We start from the raw sequence: 18566 nt of genomic DNA, 5'->3' as shown, positions 1-18566 counted from the left end.
GCATATAAAATTAAAGAACCAAAATTTTAAATAAATGAGAAAATAAATTGGAATGATGCTGGAATATTATAAAAATAGATATTACTGAATTGGTTTAAATAACAAGTGATTAATGGTGATTACCATTTGATAGAACAAACACTGATCAAAAAAGCTTTCATACATTTGGTTTACTAAAACTGCAATTTTAATTAATAAGGAGTTATTATATTTTACCAGTAATTCGTCAGTAAATAACTTGTTTTTATCACATTGCTCGAGGAATGGTAATTGCTGGAAATAGTTTACAGATGTCTTGAAAATATCAATTTTTATAACACTGTAATGTTAAGTACTTCATGGTTCATTTTTCCATTGTGAACTTTTTGGAAAAAAATACGCAACCGACAATTTAAGTTTACTTTTTTCTGGAAGACATCCAGAACAAAATGTCTGACGTGTTATGAAATGGCTTCCTCATCAATGACCAGAACGGAAGAATTTCAACAAAATCTTCTGTAAATCTTATCTGTACGTATGAAAGAAAGAATCGTCACTAAGTGTATAAAAACTTTTTTGAATTATTAAACATTTCTTTTCCTGATTATAAAATTTTAAATACATTTTAAAAATATATAATGTTGTATCAACAAATAGGGCATTCTTTAGAATTTGTTTGTATCGTTTATTAAACCGACAAATCTGTACCTGTAAAACTTCCTTTGCCGTCTGGAAAACAACATAAATTAATAATCCACGAATTTTGTGTCAACCACCAATTTTTCTCCAAAATGCCCACAAAAATCGGAATGTTTTACAGTTTAGGACTTTTATACAATCGCATAAAAATTATCGGACAAAATTAAATTTTGTAACACGCTTGAAAGCAAAAAACAATAATCATAACTATATAGTTGATAATATTTATCTAAAAAATATGTACAATTTAAATGTATTTAAAACGTTTTCAAAATTAATAGTGATCCTTGTAAATATCGTTTCTATATACTAAATTTACACAGCACCTTTTGTTTACAATATTAATGTCCCGCCTTCGTCGTCCATGCGAATATACAGATATATATATAGTGTTTGTGATGTTTCTCACGTCAATTCCATTTTTAAAAAGACGGAGTGTTTCGTAGTATAGAGCTAAGATCCTCTGAAATCATAACGACTGTTAATTCTCAAGCAGATATGGAACAGAAAAGAACACACTTACAAAAGGAAAGCCGGTTTTCACTGATTTTCAACCTCCTCGCGGTCAACCAATTCAAAATCCTTGCCTGTCTGACTCTGTTGGCTGCTATGTTCCGATTCGCTGCCACTGACATCTCCGCCGGCCTCTTCAGGTAACAATCTTGAAATAATAAGCGCAATTAGTCAACTTTCATAAACTATTTCTTTTAAATGCATTATAAATACAATTTTATTGTTAGAATAGAGGAATCTTAAATTGATATTTTATCAATAAGTCTGGTCGTTTCTCCATAATATGAATACTTTATGCATTTACCACGTATTTTCAAAGAAAACACTACATCTACCTCACGGTTATTCGATTAATCAATTTATTTCAATCAATTTAAAGGTTATTTTTCTCTAATCACTCGGCAATCACAGACCCACCTCTTTATTATCTTACAATTAAGTTTTAGTCTTTTTTTTAAATTATATTATTTATGATATTGATTTTTGAGCCTTTAAACATTTATACTTTTACATTCATAGTTTGGTTATTTCCTACCATCTTGTTAATGTGTAAAGAAAATTAATTAAATAAGAAAAGAAAATTAACGTATTAATTTAATTAAAAGCTTTATAAAGTGGTTAAATGGTTAAAATCAAATCAGTAATATCTCAATACGTTTATTAATGTGTTTTTTAACTCAATGAAGAATTTATATAATAAATATTATTTTTATTATTTATTAGAATTATTTGTCTATTATATTCAACCTCTACTTCATCAACCGACGACTCTCATGTTGGTACCGGGTACAATTTCTGGTATTGCCCTTGGAATTTTCCTTGAAAATTTGAAAGCCATATTCAATAAATGACGCATACATACGATTTCACTTCCTTCCTTGGTTTTACAGAAACACTTTTACCTGCCATGTTGTGGCATTGAAGACAGTGTTAATAATGATAATATAAAGAAAAATTAATTTAACCTAACACAATTTTTATAAAATACTTAGAACCTTTCTAGGTTAAGACTTGTTTTATCCAATAAAATAAACATTCTTTTCTTTAAAAAAATAAATAAATAAAAATAAAAAAAATAAGAAAATACATATATCTAAACTAAGGTTTAACTAAACACCAACTAATCTATTTATAACAAAACTAACATTGATGTGAAGAAGAAAATACTTCAACTACAAGTCTAAGTGAAAAACAAAAACGTCCTAAATGGTTTGAGAAAGAATGAAACTAAGTTTTAGCTTTTGTTTTATTGTGGCATATTATATTAAAAACATGCAATAACAGATCCCTACTTTTCTGTCTCCTCAGTAGTTTCCTTTACATTCTTTCTAGTGTCCTCTTCTTCATTGTCTGAAAGTTTTTCCTTCTTCTTTTTTTTCTTGGTCGCCGCAACATCATCACCAATGTATTTGTACTGCAATAAAAATTTAAAAAATTGATGAATATATATATATTTTTTTTTTAATTTTAATGAACTGACTTCATATAATGGCCAGAAAGAAGCGATAACTCCCACATCCTCGGTCAGATTTGGAAAAATCCAGAAATGGTGTTTGCCGAATGTCATCACCCATATCACGAAAAATATAACCGATCTCAAAACCGCCAATGCGATAATAAATACCAAAAAGCCTGCTCCAGCCATACTCAAATAATATACACCCATCCTACAAAAATAAAAAATAATAAAATTATATTATAGTTGAGTTAATTTTAAAATAATAGTACCGGACGGATGGAGGCCAAAGAGGAAAGAGACATATTCCAATTCCAGCCAAGACAACAAGAAAACCAAAGAACCAATAATGAGCAGGGATTGGGTCATAAATCCAAACATAAGCGTCCAGACTGTCAGCGAAAAATTGTTGAAGATGCATTTCTAGCCTGACTTTCTTTTTCTTTTTCTTCTTCCTTTCATCCTCTGTTTCTGATTGCTAAAAAATAATAATTTAATTAAAATAACAGCTTGTGTAAGAAATTTTTTCACAGATTTACCTCTTGCCCTTTTCCTTCTGCATGGCTACTTTCAGCAGCCTGATCATCATCTTTGCTTTTGGATTCTTTTTCTTTTTTATCTTTGTCATCGGTTTTTGAGGAGTCTTTTTTCTTTTTCGGCTTCAGCATGTCCTCACTTATGGCGACTTTTTTCGCCCGGTGAAAGAATTTATGCCTCAGCATACTACAAATTATTTATAAATTAGTTAAAATAGTACATAAAATCATTTAATCAATTTACAGAACTTGTCAAGAAAGCTGATGCAATGTTCACGCGATGTAAAGAAAGGTTCCTCCCCTTCTTTGGCAGGCGTCCCGAATTTTGACGCCATAAGCGCATCAACTGCTTTCGATCCTGAAAATTGGATTCAAAGTCAATTCGCCACGTACAACCTTCCACGAATTTCTCTTACCAGTAAAATACTGAACGTTGTGGCTAAAAAATTTGGTCTTCTTTGTAGGAACGTTGCTTCTGAGCCATGAAGCGATAGTGTACTCATCTTTACTTGGCTTTTCTGGTTTCTCATCTGGATCTGGATACTCCTAAAAATGTATAAAGAAAATTACTAACATAATTTAATGTAAAAATCAACAGCCAACTTTTAAATTTAGCTTATAATAATCCATGATTGTACTTGGTCGCCAATTTTCTTCTAACAACCCATTCGTCATAGTAATTACTAATCAATTTATTCTCCTTTAATTGCCATATATCATATGCATTACAATTGAAATACAATCTTTCACTCAAAATAAATGAAATGTGTATGGAATTGTGGTACTTCAATATGGTCCTAATGTACTTGTTTGAGTTGTCTTGCACGGGTCATAGATGGTCGTGAGGTCACTGATTTCTACAAAACTTTTTTAGCGACTTTTGGTAAACTTTTTTTTGGATTTACATTACAGCAATGTTGAATATTTTTTATCAATTAACTTTTAGCCTTTCCTGCAGAGCCAGAATATGCCATAATATTGTAACATTTTATTACAATCGGGCTAATTTTGCCAAACCCTTGTTAATGTTTGTTATGTCTAATATCTTTCAATATCGTAACATCTCTTAAAATTTTTATTCGAATTTGTTGAGAGAGCTATGAGCAGTGGAATGTTATTTTTTTCTTGGCCCCTGGGGCCCTTTGGGCAGAACCCTCAGAAACATGACTAATATTTTTCCACCTAATAGCACTAAAAAAGTTTTATTGTAATCAGTGATTCCACAATCGAAGTCTCCCCTTGTTAGAATCTATAATAATGTTTCTTTACGCAGCTGCTAACATTTGTGCACTATTGATCAATTAATTAAACATGTTATATCACAATAGATATAATTTTTTTACAATCCATGTGGTTGAAACATAAATGTAAGCTCATTTTGTTTGCTGCTTTTGCTAATTACATCAAAGTTCTATCAGAAATTAGACCAGATAAATATTATTGCCAGATCAGCTATCAAAAGTTATATATTTTACAAAATGATTACTTCTCATCTCAGCAACAAGATTAAAACGATTTTTACTTCTCCTTGAGTGACTAGAATAATATTAAATAGTTTCAATTGAATTCTTTGGTTCTGAACTGCTTTTGAAACAAGTGTGATAAATTTATGAATACAAATAATCTTCTGGCAACAATTAAAGGAACAATTCGGTTTGTACTGTTGTTTACAAAATTAACAGTATTCCAAGACTGCAAATGTTTGTTAAAGGAAGAATTATTTCATTTGATTGTTTGATCTGCTTGATAACATAATTTATGAAAAACCACTTTGCACGTATGCTTAATTGTGTAAGTTGTGTAGTTTTAACGATAACACATCTACCAGCATAAAAATACCATTTGATACATTTGTCATTTGCAAGAACAAATTAGTTGAATGGTTTTTATGATCTTGGTTAATATATACTATATGTCACTATTGTCAATATGTACTGCATCCCATAAAGTTAAATGATTCCTACCATACAAGAGGACTTTATGCCCTACTCGTTAGCCAGACCCCCATGGAGCAATTTCATAATGTACAGAAATTTGAGTTAATTATTCTTTTTAATAATTAATCATTCTGTAATTATTATATTAGTACTTATATTTTAGTGGTCATAATTGACCACATTAATTATTTAAATTAGTTATTCTTTTTGTCTATCCCGCTCGTGACACTAACTTTTTTTAATCTCAACTAACACCTTAGATAAAAAGGATAATTAACTAAAATAATTTATATGGCCAATTATGACCACTAAACATATATGGATTAATTTAGTACAAAGATTGAAGCTCAAAATTGTGCAAGGGGGTTATTTTTATAATCAGCTGCTACAACCACCAAATCAGTTCATCATACAATTAATCCATACATGTATTTAACCATAATTGACCATATTAATTATTGTAATTAATACATATTTGATTAGTGGTCATAATTACCGTATTAATTATTCTAATTCATCCATATTTGATTAGTGGTCATAATTGACCATATTAATTATTCCAATTAATTAATCTTTTTATCTAAGGTTTTTGGTTGAGATGAAAAGGTAGTGTCACAAGTGGGATTTGAATCCAAGACCTTTGGCTCGATATGCCGCTCCTCTAACCACTTGAGCTATTGTGAGTTCAATCGACTTTAATTAATTATACTTGTTATCTAAGGTATTGGTTGAGATGAAAAAGCAAATGTCACAAATAGGATTCGAACACATGACTGTTGTCACGATACCTCAAGGGTTAGAGCAGCAGCATATCGAGCTAACTGTCATGGCTTCAAATCTGACTTGCGACACTAGCTATTTCATCTCGACCAAACTTTAGATAAAAATTATAATAAGTCAAAATCATACATTTTTTACACTCATGTGTTCATACTTTCAAACGTTATTGTGTGTGATCAAACTTCTACTGACAATTTAAGTGGAATTTGTAACAAATACCATGGCCGAAGAATATAATTGTTGGTGGGGGGGGGTTCATTTTTACCACCAGCAACTACAACCCCCATGCATATATCATGGGGTGTTATCATCAGTACTAAAACCATCATGCCAATTGATCGTACAATGTTTATACATTTTTATTGGACACATAAAAAAAAGTATAAAATAAGGATTTATCCAACAACTGCTGAAAATTATTGTGGGATTTGCAACATATACCATAATTGAAGAATTGAATTGTGGAGGTCTTTTTATCATCAGCTACTACAATGCCAATCCATCACACAATGCTTATATGTTCAAACATTATAAGCTGGCCGTGTCTGAATGTTTAATTCAGAAAAACTGTTTTGAATTCATGTAGAAAAAATTAAACAAACTTTAGTCAACAGTTGAAATTCCTAGTGACAAAAAAGAAGAATGGACCTAAATCATATAACCGTCATGTCAATTGATCTTACAATGTTTATACATTTTTATTGGACCCACAAAAATAGTGTAAAATAAGGATTTATCCAAACTATTGCTGATAATAGTAGTGGAATTTCATGTAAATAGCAGGGTTGAAAAATTAAATTGTGTGGGAAGTCGTTTATACAGTTATACATTATTAATGGACTGAGAAAAAAGTATAAAATAAGAATAAAACTACTACTGAGAATTTAAATGGAATTTGTAACAAATACCACAGTTGAAGAATAGAATTGTGTTGTGAGGGGGGGGGGATTCGTTTCTATCATCAGCATTCCTATAACCATGACAATTGATCATACAATGTTTATACAATTTTAGTGGATTAATAGCAATAGTATAAAATAAGGATTTATCCAACAACTGCAGAAAATTGTAGAGGAATTTGTAGCAAATACCACAGTTTAAGAATTGAATTGAGAGGGTCGTTTTTATCGTAAACTAGTACAATCCCCATGCCAATCTGTCATACTATGGTTATATGTTCAAACATAAGCTGACTAATGTCTGAGTTGCTTGTGATGAGAGAATGATAAATAAACAATCGTCGTCGTGATTTTAAGAATTGAGTATGTGCTGTGTAGATTCAAAAGGTGTCAATAGGGCAGACATTTGCTACTTTATGTTGTCTTAGAAATTAGAACTCGATCCCTTACCGCGTAGGACAGGTAGCTGAGGTCGTTCATGTTCTACCGTATGGTACGTTATCTATGAACCAAAGTGGTTTTAAAATCCGAAGAAAAAATGTTAAACGACCCACTGCCAAAGTCGCACTAAACTCTAAAGAAGAAACGGACACAGGTCACGGATCACGGGATAACTGTCTTCTCAGATGAAAGTGAAATGACTCTTCGGGATACTCAGCCTGGCATGTTTACCGCTAATCGTCCCAGATTCCCAAGTCGGGCAAAGTGGGCGTAGCCGTCGGAAAATACCCCCGAGGCGAGATCCAAGACGTCTTCAAAGGAGATAATCTTGATTTTTTTCTATTTACCTCTTTCCTTTTTCTTCCTTTCTTCTTTTCCGCCATTTTGTCAACAACGAACTACTGAGGTTGCAACCCGACAGAATACACGACCCTCCGGTGACCGACAGTCTTCTGGTTCACATCGCCGTGCAGTCGGAGAAGGTAATTCCAAAAGAAACTATGTTGACAAAGAGAAAAAAAATACAGCACACGATTGTTTTTAATAATAAAAAAAACCGAAAGGTTACATGAAAAAGTTTTTTAAAAAAAATATTACAATCATCCGTGTGATGCGGAAGCTACAACAACTAAGAACCAACAGACACCACGTTGTTCGTTTTTTAATTTCATCTTATTATCATATTTATTAATAAATTGTAATAATTCTTTTGATTTTAGATTAGCCTCCAAACAATTGCTTATCTCACTTTTGGATAAAAGAGCCAAGAGCATTTTTTCATACTCGGCCAATTATTTCTCAAGACTCTGGCCATCAAGAGATGTGTTAAACCAGAGCTTCCCAAATTTCTTAGCCAGCAGACCACTTTCTTAAAATAAAATCGAGGACAGACCCCTTTCATTCACGTATTTAAAATTACTACTTATAGTATACAGTAAATTAAAATTATATAAATTAGTCAGTCCATTCCTAATTAGGAATAGAGGAGGACTATGAAAACAGACATTTGATCGACATACTTAACTTTATAATTTATATACAAAATCTGGAACACAAAAATCAAATTGGATAGAATGGAATCAATAGTTATATAAAACTACCAGACCGCATCTCACAAACTCCAAATAATCATTAATTAACGGTCAATAAACACCACACAGTTATATAAAACTCAACCGATTTCAAAAGTAATAATTTGAACATGAATAATCAATGAATTAATTGGAAGAATAAGTTTGTTTTAGGGCTTCACACTAGAAGGCCAGGATGGTCCTAGGACTACGAACGAGAGAGACAATAGATTCATCTGTCATCAGGCTTTGTGAAACAGCAGCATTACGAGAAATAAGATATATATAATCTCTCAAGACAAGTTCGTAATGTGTTGATTGACTGTAAGAAGGTTCAAAGAAAATAATGGGGTCCTGGAACCAGACTTATTATCCCAGCTCAGAAAATAACCAGGCTTCAATTGACCCGGGAAAATGTGGATTGGACATTGATAGATTGGGGACGAGGTCTCTTTACAGATGAGGTGGGAGTCGGCATCAAATTTTCAGATAAGAGAGACATACAGGAGAAAGGTACACTCCATGTTGTACGGTTCCTCAGGTGACATCTCCTTGGACACTTGCAACGAATTGTTTGTTGTGCAATGAAGTTCTCTAACTTCACAGAGGTACCAAAACATAATCGAAGAACATAAAGTGCCATTTGCCCCCCCCCCACATTGCTGAGATTCTTGCTATTGCAGGAAAATCCCAGGTCCCATAAAGTATGTAAGGTTGGACTTAAGTGCTTGGTGTGGCCAGTTTGAAGTCCAGATTTGAACCCAACCGAACAAATTTGGGACCAACTTAAGAGACGAGTACAATGGCGAAACCCAAATCTTAACACCCAAGAGCAGTTAAAAACGGCTGTTCTTTATCAAGGGAAAGAATTCATCAGGATTATATCAGAAATCTTTTTCAAGGAATGCAAAGGCATTAAAAGGACATGATTCGTGCCAGAGGTGGAAATACTCTGTGTTAAAGAGGACAAAAAAATTTAATTTTTTTAGAGTAAGATTATAAACATTTTATTTTTAAATGGCTTATTTTTTCAACCAAACTTATTTTTGATATGCAAAATATGAATAAACCTAAATACTTTTAGATTTATGGGTGGTGTCTTGATTTTCTCCAAAAGTGTAGTTGTGAATGCACCAATTTTCCAGGTTAATTAGTATGGACCTTTAAATAAAGGCAGTCAGAATCGTTCTCCTTCATCATAAAATTTCATGTCGAAAAAGCCAATGATTCGATTCGAAACGTCCAGCCCGGCCAAATAAATATTTTTGTATTTAAGCACCGTCAAGGGTTCTGTTCGTTCAGCGTTTCATATTGTTTAAAACCGAGTTGATAATTTAAAAAAATAAAATAAAAAAAACAGCATGTGATAAGTGGGTGCATCCCAAAGGGTGTTCCTCGCGACAATTGAGTGAGAAGAAAATATCAAAATTGTTTCAGTGGTTTCGGTAGTTGACCGGGAGAGATCAAAATCCTCCGTCCGACCCGATCGCGACATTTTCTCCAGCTTGAACCCCCAAAAGTGATAAACATTCGGGATATCACATGGGACGAGATTGATTTTTATTATTTAAAAAAAATAAACCTCGTCCTCTTAGTGATTTTAGATAGTTGGCCAAATATACCAGGGAAAGGAAGAATAATACCGTAAAGAATCGGGCGCCGGCGTTTTTTCTAAACCCTTTCGGAAAAACGTTTGATAAATTCTAGTTTTCACTTCGAAATCTTTCGACTCGACACGAAATGGCTTTCGAAAAGGCTCCCGAAGGCTCCGGAATCGAGACGATTCTGTAATTGGAGTATCGATACCGTTTTCAACCCGCATCAAATCGAACAACTGCGAATTCCCATATTCCAGGGTCGGATTACGTTTTTGTGTACTAAAACGAGAGAGGATGGCAGATAAAGACATTGAAACTTACGATACTTGGGAAGAATTGGAAGATTCCGGGGTGAGTAGTGTTTGTCTGCCGGTTTCCGCACAGCCTTCGTTTCTCGGATGAATCGGCTTTTTTTCTTCAAATATCCCTTCTTTATTCGGCAGTTGACCCGCCGTCAGCACGGGGTCCTGCCTCAGGGTTTAACGTACATTCCTGAAGACTGGACCGTCTGCGTGTCTTCGCCCCCATTGGGCGCAAATAGGCCATCCCTAGCCGAACTATTTATTTCTGGCCGTTTGAGGTCCCCCCAGTGTTCCCTAATCCACTTATCTATCACATTCATAATGAATCATGCTTCTAAATCTTGAATCGTGCGTCAAACCATAAATTAAACATGATCTTGCATTTCACAGACACATTCCATCATACTCTATATACCAGTAACAACTACATGTTACACGACAAGCATGTTAACTAAATTTCAATCTGTTAGTTTCGCAAACTAAACTGCAGATTTCTAGGTGCAATCGCTTATGATAAGTCGGCACTATGGTCTCATGAATGCCATCAAATACTAAAAAAAGCAAGCAATTAATTAGATCAGCATGTTGAACATTTTATGGTTTAGTTTGATAATTGAGGTCGAGACTGCTTCGGGCCCTGTTTCCTGTATTTTTTGTCCCGTCTATTTCGTCTCAATAATTCGTATAGACAATGTCCCACCTAGCCATATTACATACCTGTACCCTAATGAGTTTATGTTACACAACAAGCACTAAATTTTAATCTGTTGGATTAGCACAGAAACTAAACTATGGGTTTCTATGTGAAATCGCTTGTGATCAGTTGGCTCAAAGGTCACACAAATGCCCTAGAATAATAAAATAACAATTTTTGGTTGGTCATGTACTTACGGGGCAAAAACAAGGGGGCAAGGTGTATTGCCTACTGCGAAAAAACTTTGTGGCTTACGTTGGTAATTCCGGTCAAGACTCTTGACTTGTTGGTCTCTTTGAAATCTCCATTTCACTTTCACAATATATCTACTTCTATTTCATAAACATCTAAAATTCAATAATTTTACATTCCATATAGCCACAATGTCCCCCATACTCTACATACCAGTAACCTCAGTCAACGTAATAAGTACATGTTATACAACACGAATGTTTCCTTGATGCCGTTGGCTTAACAAAAAACAGTTGGGTGGGTTTCTAGGTTTCAGTCGCTTGTAATCAGTTGGCACAACAGTCGCATAAATTTTTGGTTTAATCAGGGCCTATTCACAAGAAGTGGCAGATAAGTGTCTGATATTTTGGAATGTAGAACCACCAAAAAAAAATGTTTGGTCCAATACTGTGACATGCCAACCTGGTGATCCCCTCGTTAGTTTGATAATTAAGGTCGAGACATCATTGAAGCCATTTCACCTCCATAATTTGACCCCATCAAGTTATACAAGACATACCACTAAGTACATATTACACAATAAGTACTAAATTTCAATTGGTTTGTTTAGTGCCAAAACTAAACTGACAATAACTTATTATTGATTACTAACAAACTTACTGAAAAATAAATTTAAAAAAATTTAAATTCTGAGTTTAACAGTGGCAAATTAGTACAATCTCAATTACAATTTGAATGGATTTTATTACCAAATTATCTTTTCACATCAATTAATTTTCCTCTTATTAAATTTTCAGCAATTGGATAAGCAGATAGAAAAAATTAGGATAACGTCGGTGCAAAATGGCATATCAAGGTATAGCAAGCATTTATTTTATTTTGTATTAAAAGTATTTTTTATTGAAAACAATAACAATGATGGTTTTGTAGTAACAATTCATCCCCGTCTGTCATAATCCTCTCAGATGATCTCCGAGCCAAACTTTTGCCCCCGGAGCCGGCGGTTAAAATCCTGCAGAGGCCTAATGTCAATGGCTGCAAATACGTTAATGGAGACACTAAACCTAAACAACCCCTCAAAACTTTACAGCAGGTGAGTTTCTGAAGGATTTTTTTCCTCTTTATGATCAGAGATACATGATGCTATTTTGAATTTTGCTTTAGAGGGAAATGGAATATGCAGAAGCAAGGTTGAGGATTTTAGGCGAGGCCAGGAGTCCAGAAGAAGATCAAACGCCTTCACCACCACCGTTAGATGACAGGTTACATTGTTTTCATTTTCTCTTTTATTTATTTTTTTACAACTTATTTAAAGCCTTACAATGAGAACGTAAGGCTTTTTTCTGTTTTGTTCAATTATTGACATCGTCATATTTTTCCAGTGTTGAAGTTGGATTTCCTTGCTGTTCCTGACAGTTATCCATGAATTCCCCATCCTCAATTGTGCTTATTCCTTTCTATTTCCGTTAAGACTTTAGAGAATAATCATAAAAAAAATTTGTTTTATTTTACTTTTATTTTATTTTCTATTGACGGATTTAAGTCTTTTTACAAAAAATATATTTTCAAAATATATAAACATTAGTAAAATGAATAATATTAAGTAATCTATGAATAATAGTAAGTAATGTATGAGAAAACAAAGGGTTATTTGTTAATGAAGAAAAAAGTTAAATATTTGCAGTATGAATATAATAATGACTAGTGTTATAATTTTAGCAAATTATTAATTTTTAGTTATTTTTGTATAATATTTATTTAATTGGGCTTAGCTGAATTTGCAATATAGCATGACTACTTAATATAAAATAACAATGAACACTTGATTAAAATGCATTTGAAATGCAGAGGAAAAAAAAGGCTTGGTAAATTATGTATATAATATTTTTCAAATGTAATCGAAATTTTGGCAAATGTGCAAGAAGAATGTTTGTGCAGGATATCGAGAATTCAAGGGAAGACGGAAATCATGCGACCTCAGGAGAACTGTGCAGGGATCATTCGCCTGCCCCGAGGACCAGACGGAACAATTGGTTTTAATTCACGTAGATAGTAGTCGTAAATCAAATTGGCAGCAATTTCCATTTCAAAAAAATAATAAACAAAAAATAAATATATAAAAATTCCCCTCTCGTCCAAGCAGTGTAAACTAAAGAGTTTCTTGTAAATAATTTTTGTAGGGTAATGTATAGAATTGGAAGAATGAAAGAATAAAAAAATAATAATAAATTTAAACTTAAGAAAGTCTTCGAATTAGAATTTATAATAAGACTTGACACTTCATGACGCACCAAAATTATATGAACATGCTACTCATACAAGGGTACAAATCGTTAATACTAGTACTTCATAAACGTGTGCAATGAAATATTTTTTCAATGTTTACAATAATTTCTTAGAACTTCTTAAACAAATTATTTAAGGAAATACTTTTTATAACTGTTAGGCCCTGTGATAAATATTTATCTTCTTTTCCCCCGTTTGAGCTTTGATTAAATAAAATATGCTTTTTTTAGGGATGTTAAATATTATTTTCTTTAAGATGTTTAATTAATGCCTAGTTGAAAATTAAAAAACAAGGTGTAAGTAATAACACAATAATTTATCAATAATATTAACGTCCATAACGTCAATTTCTAGTACATAGGCTGATAACATTTTGTTCTCACAATTTACTTTTTAAAACGGTAGATCAATTGTCTATCTGTGATAACCCGGATTTGCATTTGTTTTAAATGAATTCTCCCTGCCACCTTAGGCACTAATTTATGTAAATACATAAACAATTTTTTTTTGTAATTTAATTAATTTAAAATCCCAATTGTAAATATTAAAAAGGAATAATGTATCATACTCTATTTATTTGTAGTTACTCCACCGATAAATTCAAATAATGTTGCATTGTTTAAATTTCAGTGCTTATATTATGTGAAATGGTAATGTATTAAATTAATAATTATATTCATTTGTGCAGATTTTTCACTTTTTATTTTCTTACCTTACATATTAATTATCCAATAATAATATACAGTTCAATTAATTAAGGTTTTTAGTTGAGATAAAAAAGTCAGTGTCACGAGCGGGATTCGAACCCATGACCTTTGGCTTGATACGCCACTGCTCTACCACTTGAGCTATCGTGACCTCGATCCACTTGGACACTAACTTCCCATCTCAACCCCACCTTTTGAATTTTCCCTCCTTTAATGAATTTAATAATATATAGTATTTATTTTTATTAAACCGAGGATTATAAATCATGAATAGCATTTGGTTGGATCTGCATCCATTCTTCAAAGTTAGTCAATAGCTGCAGACTGTTCAACACCTTGTGGATATTTGCCTGTTTGGTGAAAAAGCAGAACATAAACGAAATAAGATGGCTTCTTCAATTTTAACCATATTTGGTCAACTACTATGAAGATAATGACAAAATATACCATTGGATTTAGAAAATAAAATGTTTTTCTTTATAAATACTTTTTGAAATGTACATTTTACATGATTTGTGATTGTATAACTTGCATTAATTTGAGTCTGGTTATTGTTAAAAAAATGACTAATTATTTTATTTAATAATTCGGGATTCAGCATGCATTAAGGGTAGCCTATCCATGACCATTCACTGTTGACAGCCGTCAACATTTAATCATTATTGTCACTGTTCTGCTTATTGGTCAAAAATCCAGGGGTAATTGTGTGAATTGAAATCACTGATTTTTTTTTCCTTTTGAATAATATAAAGTAAATAATAATTAAAGCCCATATCTATTTTTAAATTTATTTATCTATTACATATTAATTTATTTTGGTTTTTTACCAATGAATTACTTTTCATTTAAACGGTTTTTTTTATTGTTGAAAGAAAAACCCATAACTTATTTTTATTTATTAGTTGTAAAGGAAATTCTGACTTTAACATCAAACAATTCAGTTTTTACTTTGTATCAGTAATCAAGCTAAAAATCAGCAAAAAAAAAACTTAATGACTCTCTTTAAAAATATAAAGGATATTAACTATCTCATATCTATATTTTTAATTTATTTTCAGACATTACGATTTTGGCTTTTTACTAATTTACACGTTTACTTTTTATTTAGAGAGGACCCCATTTTTCATTTTTAGCTTTCGCCCAAAATTGAAAAAACTTAAGCCTCAAGATGAAAAATATTTGACTGTTTTGTTAAAAGAAAACCAAAATAACAGTTGTATATTTGTATTTATTAGTTGTAAAGAAAATTTAGTAACTCAGGCTAAAATTTAGCAAAAACAATTTATTGCCCCACTTTCAAATTATAAAACATAATTAAAAATAATACCATATTAATTTTTAATTTTTTTTAACCTACTATTATTATTATTAATATTTAAGGGCGTTTTAACGGCTAAGGTCATTTCACGCCCTAACATCCCAAACCTTCTATCTTAGGTTAGCTATATCCCTTCTGAGTGCTATAAAGCTCTGACTCCAAACATTCACTCGTAAACTAATTTATCCTATTGCCATCCAAGCTTTAATTTATCCTCTTAAAATTCTTAATTTGGAAGGCCAAATTATGCAAAAATCACTTAAATTACGTATAAAATTTATTATTATTATTTTTTTAAATTAGAAATCTGATTTTTTTTTTTTTTGAGGGAGCTATCTTTCTTATTTAAATTGCGATTTTGGGCATTGCAGTTTATTACCCCGAAATTTGTATTTTCTTCCATTTCATTTTTCCGCTCCGGCAGCCCCAAAAATTTCTGAAAAAAAAGAAACCTTGCACACACAACTTTCATTCAAACATTAGCAGGCAAACGTTGAATGGTATAACAATTTGGGAAAAGCCCTAAATCTCATAAATTCCAATAAATTTGAGAAAACTGAAAAGTGCTCTTCGAAAGAAACACTGCGGACCCAGTAACTCCTGTAAATCACTTGAAAGGTTATATATATATATATATATTATGCAGGGTAGGCGGCCATTCGACTTGAAAGGTTGAGCCTTTGCCTAAAGGGTTGCAAAGTGGGACAGTCGACCAAAATATGTTTTACTGTCAGAATGATATGTACACCACTTCGTATACATCGAGGACAAGTTGGAAGGTTGTTGCCTATTAAAAGCCTATTATGTGAAGCCTGATGTGACCTATTCGCAATCTAGAGAGAATCACAAGTTCTTTTCTCTCAAGTTCCTCAGTTGGCCATTTATGGACAACTGGCTTAATTTCTTTCATACTATCTCTACAGACATTCCATCTTGCCACCCACTTTCGTTTGATAATGTTTTTAACATAAACGACTATATCATCTGGGTGGAGAGGAAATTGTTCTGTTCTTTGTGGATTGTTTGCAGCGTTCCTTGCCTGTTGATCAGCTTATTCATTTCCAGAAATGCCGACATGACTAGGAACCCAAACGAATACCATGTTCGTGTTCTGATTTCATAGAGATATTTGTGAATTTCTAAGATGTATGGGTCAACCGAGAAATTATTTTTGATTGCTTTCGAATCAGAGCAAATAATGGCATTACAAATTCCTTGCGATTCCTTACACTGTTTCAATTTTGGTTTTTTAATATTTTGTTGTCGCTTTCTAATATTCTAATAATTTGATATTTTATATTTGTGCATTATTTTATTTTTGTACAAGGGTTCGCAACAGCAGAGGTTACATGAATCCTTGGAGTCCGGTGTTTTTTTAAAAAAATCTCATTTTAAGTATTGCAAAAATTAGCAAAAAAAAAACTTAATGCCCCTCTTTAAAAATATAAAGCATAATAGTTAAAGCATATTTATTTTTTTTTATTTATGTACCTATTATTAATTTATTTCCAGTCACTGTTACGATTTTGGTCTTCTACTAATTTAATATTTGCACTTTTTAATTTTACTTTTTGTACGAGGGTTCGCAACAGCAGAGGTCATATCAACCCTCGAGGTACCGACCTTTTGGGAAAAAAAAAACCATTTGTAACTATACAGCTTTTGAATGCTACATTCAACCCTGGGACTTTCAAGTTACAGTGATGATCTCCATGATAACGCCTAAACTGTTGTGGCCACCGATGCCGCAGATACTATATGCCCCCGATCTTAATATTATTAGATACTATGTTAGCTCTATGTTAATTTTTTATATACAATAAGTTGTGCGCGTGGTTCTTCACTGTAAATAATTAGAAAAACCCTGAAACTATGTCCTCAAGTAGGCCATTTAGAATTGAATGGATAAGTTGAAAGAATTTTTTGAGATAGATTGTGGAAAGTTGAATGCCATGGGCACTGCAGCCTGTACTGTTTATTGTATCTTCTGCCTAGTTCCATTTTGATGGTTTCATGTAAGGTGTTTTTCTACCGAAGAAACCCATTTATTGAAAGGTGCTGGGCATGAATACTTGATCGCTGAGAGTGTTGGGTCAACTTTTTATGCCATTCTTCCCTCTCAAAAAATCCTGAGGCGATGGCGGAACTCGAACCTACAAAGGCAAATCTACTAGTCGAGAGTCTAACGCCTTAACCACTCAGTTATCGTGGCCTACAAAAGTGTTCTGTATGCACTGTCCCAAGTTCCATCCTCTTTTTGTCAAATAAGTGCTCTTCACATCATCACTGTGGTGTTATCACAGATGATGCATCTATTGTTAACAGTAGAACCAGACTCATTATTAATACATAATATGAAAGTATTGACAATACCTATAATTTTCTTTTTTATTATAATTTGAAGAGGACAGAAAAAAATGAAAACATGTTGATATACTCCAGTTTATTACATGTGCAAAAAATAATATTGCAAATACAAAAATACCAATTTACACAATTAAAAACTAAATTGCCCTTAGCAACAACCTTAGTTCTCTAAATATTATTATTACTATAATTTTTATAATTATTATATTATTTACAAGAACATTTGGTAAAGGCACAGAGTTTATTTTATATTTCACGCATCTATTTGTATAAAAGAGATCATGCCATGTATTTCCATAAAAACCTTTTTTTTAATTTTTATTATATAGTTTATATAATATATATTAGACAAAAAAATAAAATAAAACAAATGAAATAATATACATCTCCATGTCTGACTAGGATTAGATGCGAAAAATAAATTGTCCTCTCAAAATATACAAAATTATTATTGAAATGCTTGGATATTTAAAAAATATATATTTATATTATAACAATTCTATGATTATAATGCACTTTTAAGTAACAATTTATTTAAATTATTTTCTAAACAGGTACACCTTAATGAAGATCCTTCTACTTGAAAAATAAACGTTTAATTTTCTTTTTAAATATACATATTTTCTTTTGAGCTACAGGAGAAGAATTTGTCATTGAGTACTTATTTTTTCCCCCAATGAGGAAACCGATTTCAAGTATGAAGTGTTAACTAAAATCACAGTCAAAATCGGTCTCCGCATTGCATTTAAACTAATTGCACTCGAAAAGCGCTAGCCATTCTATTTTTTTTAT

At 32.1% G+C, this 18566-nt stretch overlaps 2 protein-coding genes across 5 annotated transcripts; one reads left to right on the top strand and one right to left on the bottom strand.

Annotated features, from left to right (window-relative positions):
- Window positions 1–104: 104 nt before the first annotated feature.
- Window positions 105–10460, bottom strand: LOC106667046 (translocation protein SEC62). Of its 3 annotated transcripts, none has more exons than XM_014394681.2 (10): window positions 10230–10459; window positions 7588–7738; window positions 3600–3729; window positions 3433–3541; window positions 3187–3370; window positions 2920–3125; window positions 2672–2858; window positions 2484–2605; window positions 1202–1339; window positions 105–1131 (listed from the first exon to the last, which is right to left on the bottom strand). In XM_014394681.2, the coding sequence occupies exons 2-9, from the start codon at window positions 7621–7623 to the stop codon at window positions 1219–1221; spliced, it is 1095 nt and encodes a 364-aa protein (XP_014250167.1). In that variant the 5' UTR covers window positions 7624–7738; window positions 10230–10459; the 3' UTR covers window positions 105–1131; window positions 1202–1218. The 3 variants fall into 3 exon arrangements, with proteins under 3 accessions (XP_014250167.1, XP_014250176.1, XP_014250157.1); XM_014394690.2 differs by having other exon boundaries at window positions 1078–1141; window positions 7250–7738; window positions 10230–10460; XM_014394671.2 differs by having other exon boundaries at window positions 1078–1141; window positions 10230–10457.
- LOC106667082 (SUZ domain-containing protein 1) lies at window positions 9655–13321 on the top strand. 2 transcript variants are annotated; one of them, XM_014394774.2, is made up of 5 exons: window positions 9655–10259; window positions 11894–11952; window positions 12027–12189; window positions 12261–12358; window positions 13035–13321. In XM_014394774.2, the coding sequence occupies exons 1-5, from the start codon at window positions 10203–10205 to the stop codon at window positions 13147–13149; spliced, it is 492 nt and encodes a 163-aa protein (XP_014250260.1). In that variant the 5' UTR covers window positions 9655–10202; the 3' UTR covers window positions 13150–13321. The 2 variants fall into 2 exon arrangements, with proteins under 2 accessions (XP_014250260.1, XP_014250269.1); XM_014394783.2 differs by lacking the exon at window positions 13035–13321 and adding an exon at window positions 12479–12607.
- The last annotated feature ends 5245 nt before the right edge of the window (window positions 13322–18566 follow it).

Source organism: Cimex lectularius, unplaced genomic scaffold (assembly GCF_000648675.2).
Source record: "Cimex lectularius strain Harlan isolate CLEC.00 unplaced genomic scaffold, Clec_2.1 scaffold85, whole genome shotgun sequence".
Classification (NCBI taxonomy): domain Eukaryota; kingdom Metazoa; phylum Arthropoda; class Insecta; order Hemiptera; family Cimicidae; genus Cimex; species Cimex lectularius.
The sequence above is the reverse complement of the archived record's forward strand: the minus strand, read 5'-3'. Positions and strand labels throughout refer to the sequence as shown.

Excerpts from the sequence above, each read along its gene's own strand:
- LOC106667046 (XM_014394681.2), bottom strand. The coding sequence starts at position 7,623 with ATGGCGGAAAAGAAGAAAGGAAGAAAAAGGAAAGAG. Across the intron at positions 3,730-7,587 it reads AAGGAAGAAAAAGGAAAGAG|GAGTATCCAGATCCAGATGA; the intron begins GTAAATAGAAAA and ends ATACATTTTTAG. Across the intron at positions 2,606-2,671 it reads CTTTCTGGCCATTATATGAA|TACAAATACATTGGTGATGA; the intron begins GTCAGTTCATTA and ends TTTTTATTGCAG.
- LOC106667082 (XM_014394774.2), top strand. The coding sequence starts at position 10,203 with ATGGCAGATAAAGACATTGAAACTTACGATACTTGGGAAGAATTGGAA. Across the intron at positions 11,953-12,026 it reads GTGCAAAATGGCATATCAAG|TAACAATTCATCCCCGTCTG; the intron begins GTATAGCAAGCA and ends ATGGTTTTGTAG. Across the intron at positions 12,359-13,034 it reads CCACCACCGTTAGATGACAG|GATATCGAGAATTCAAGGGA; the intron begins GTTACATTGTTT and ends ATGTTTGTGCAG.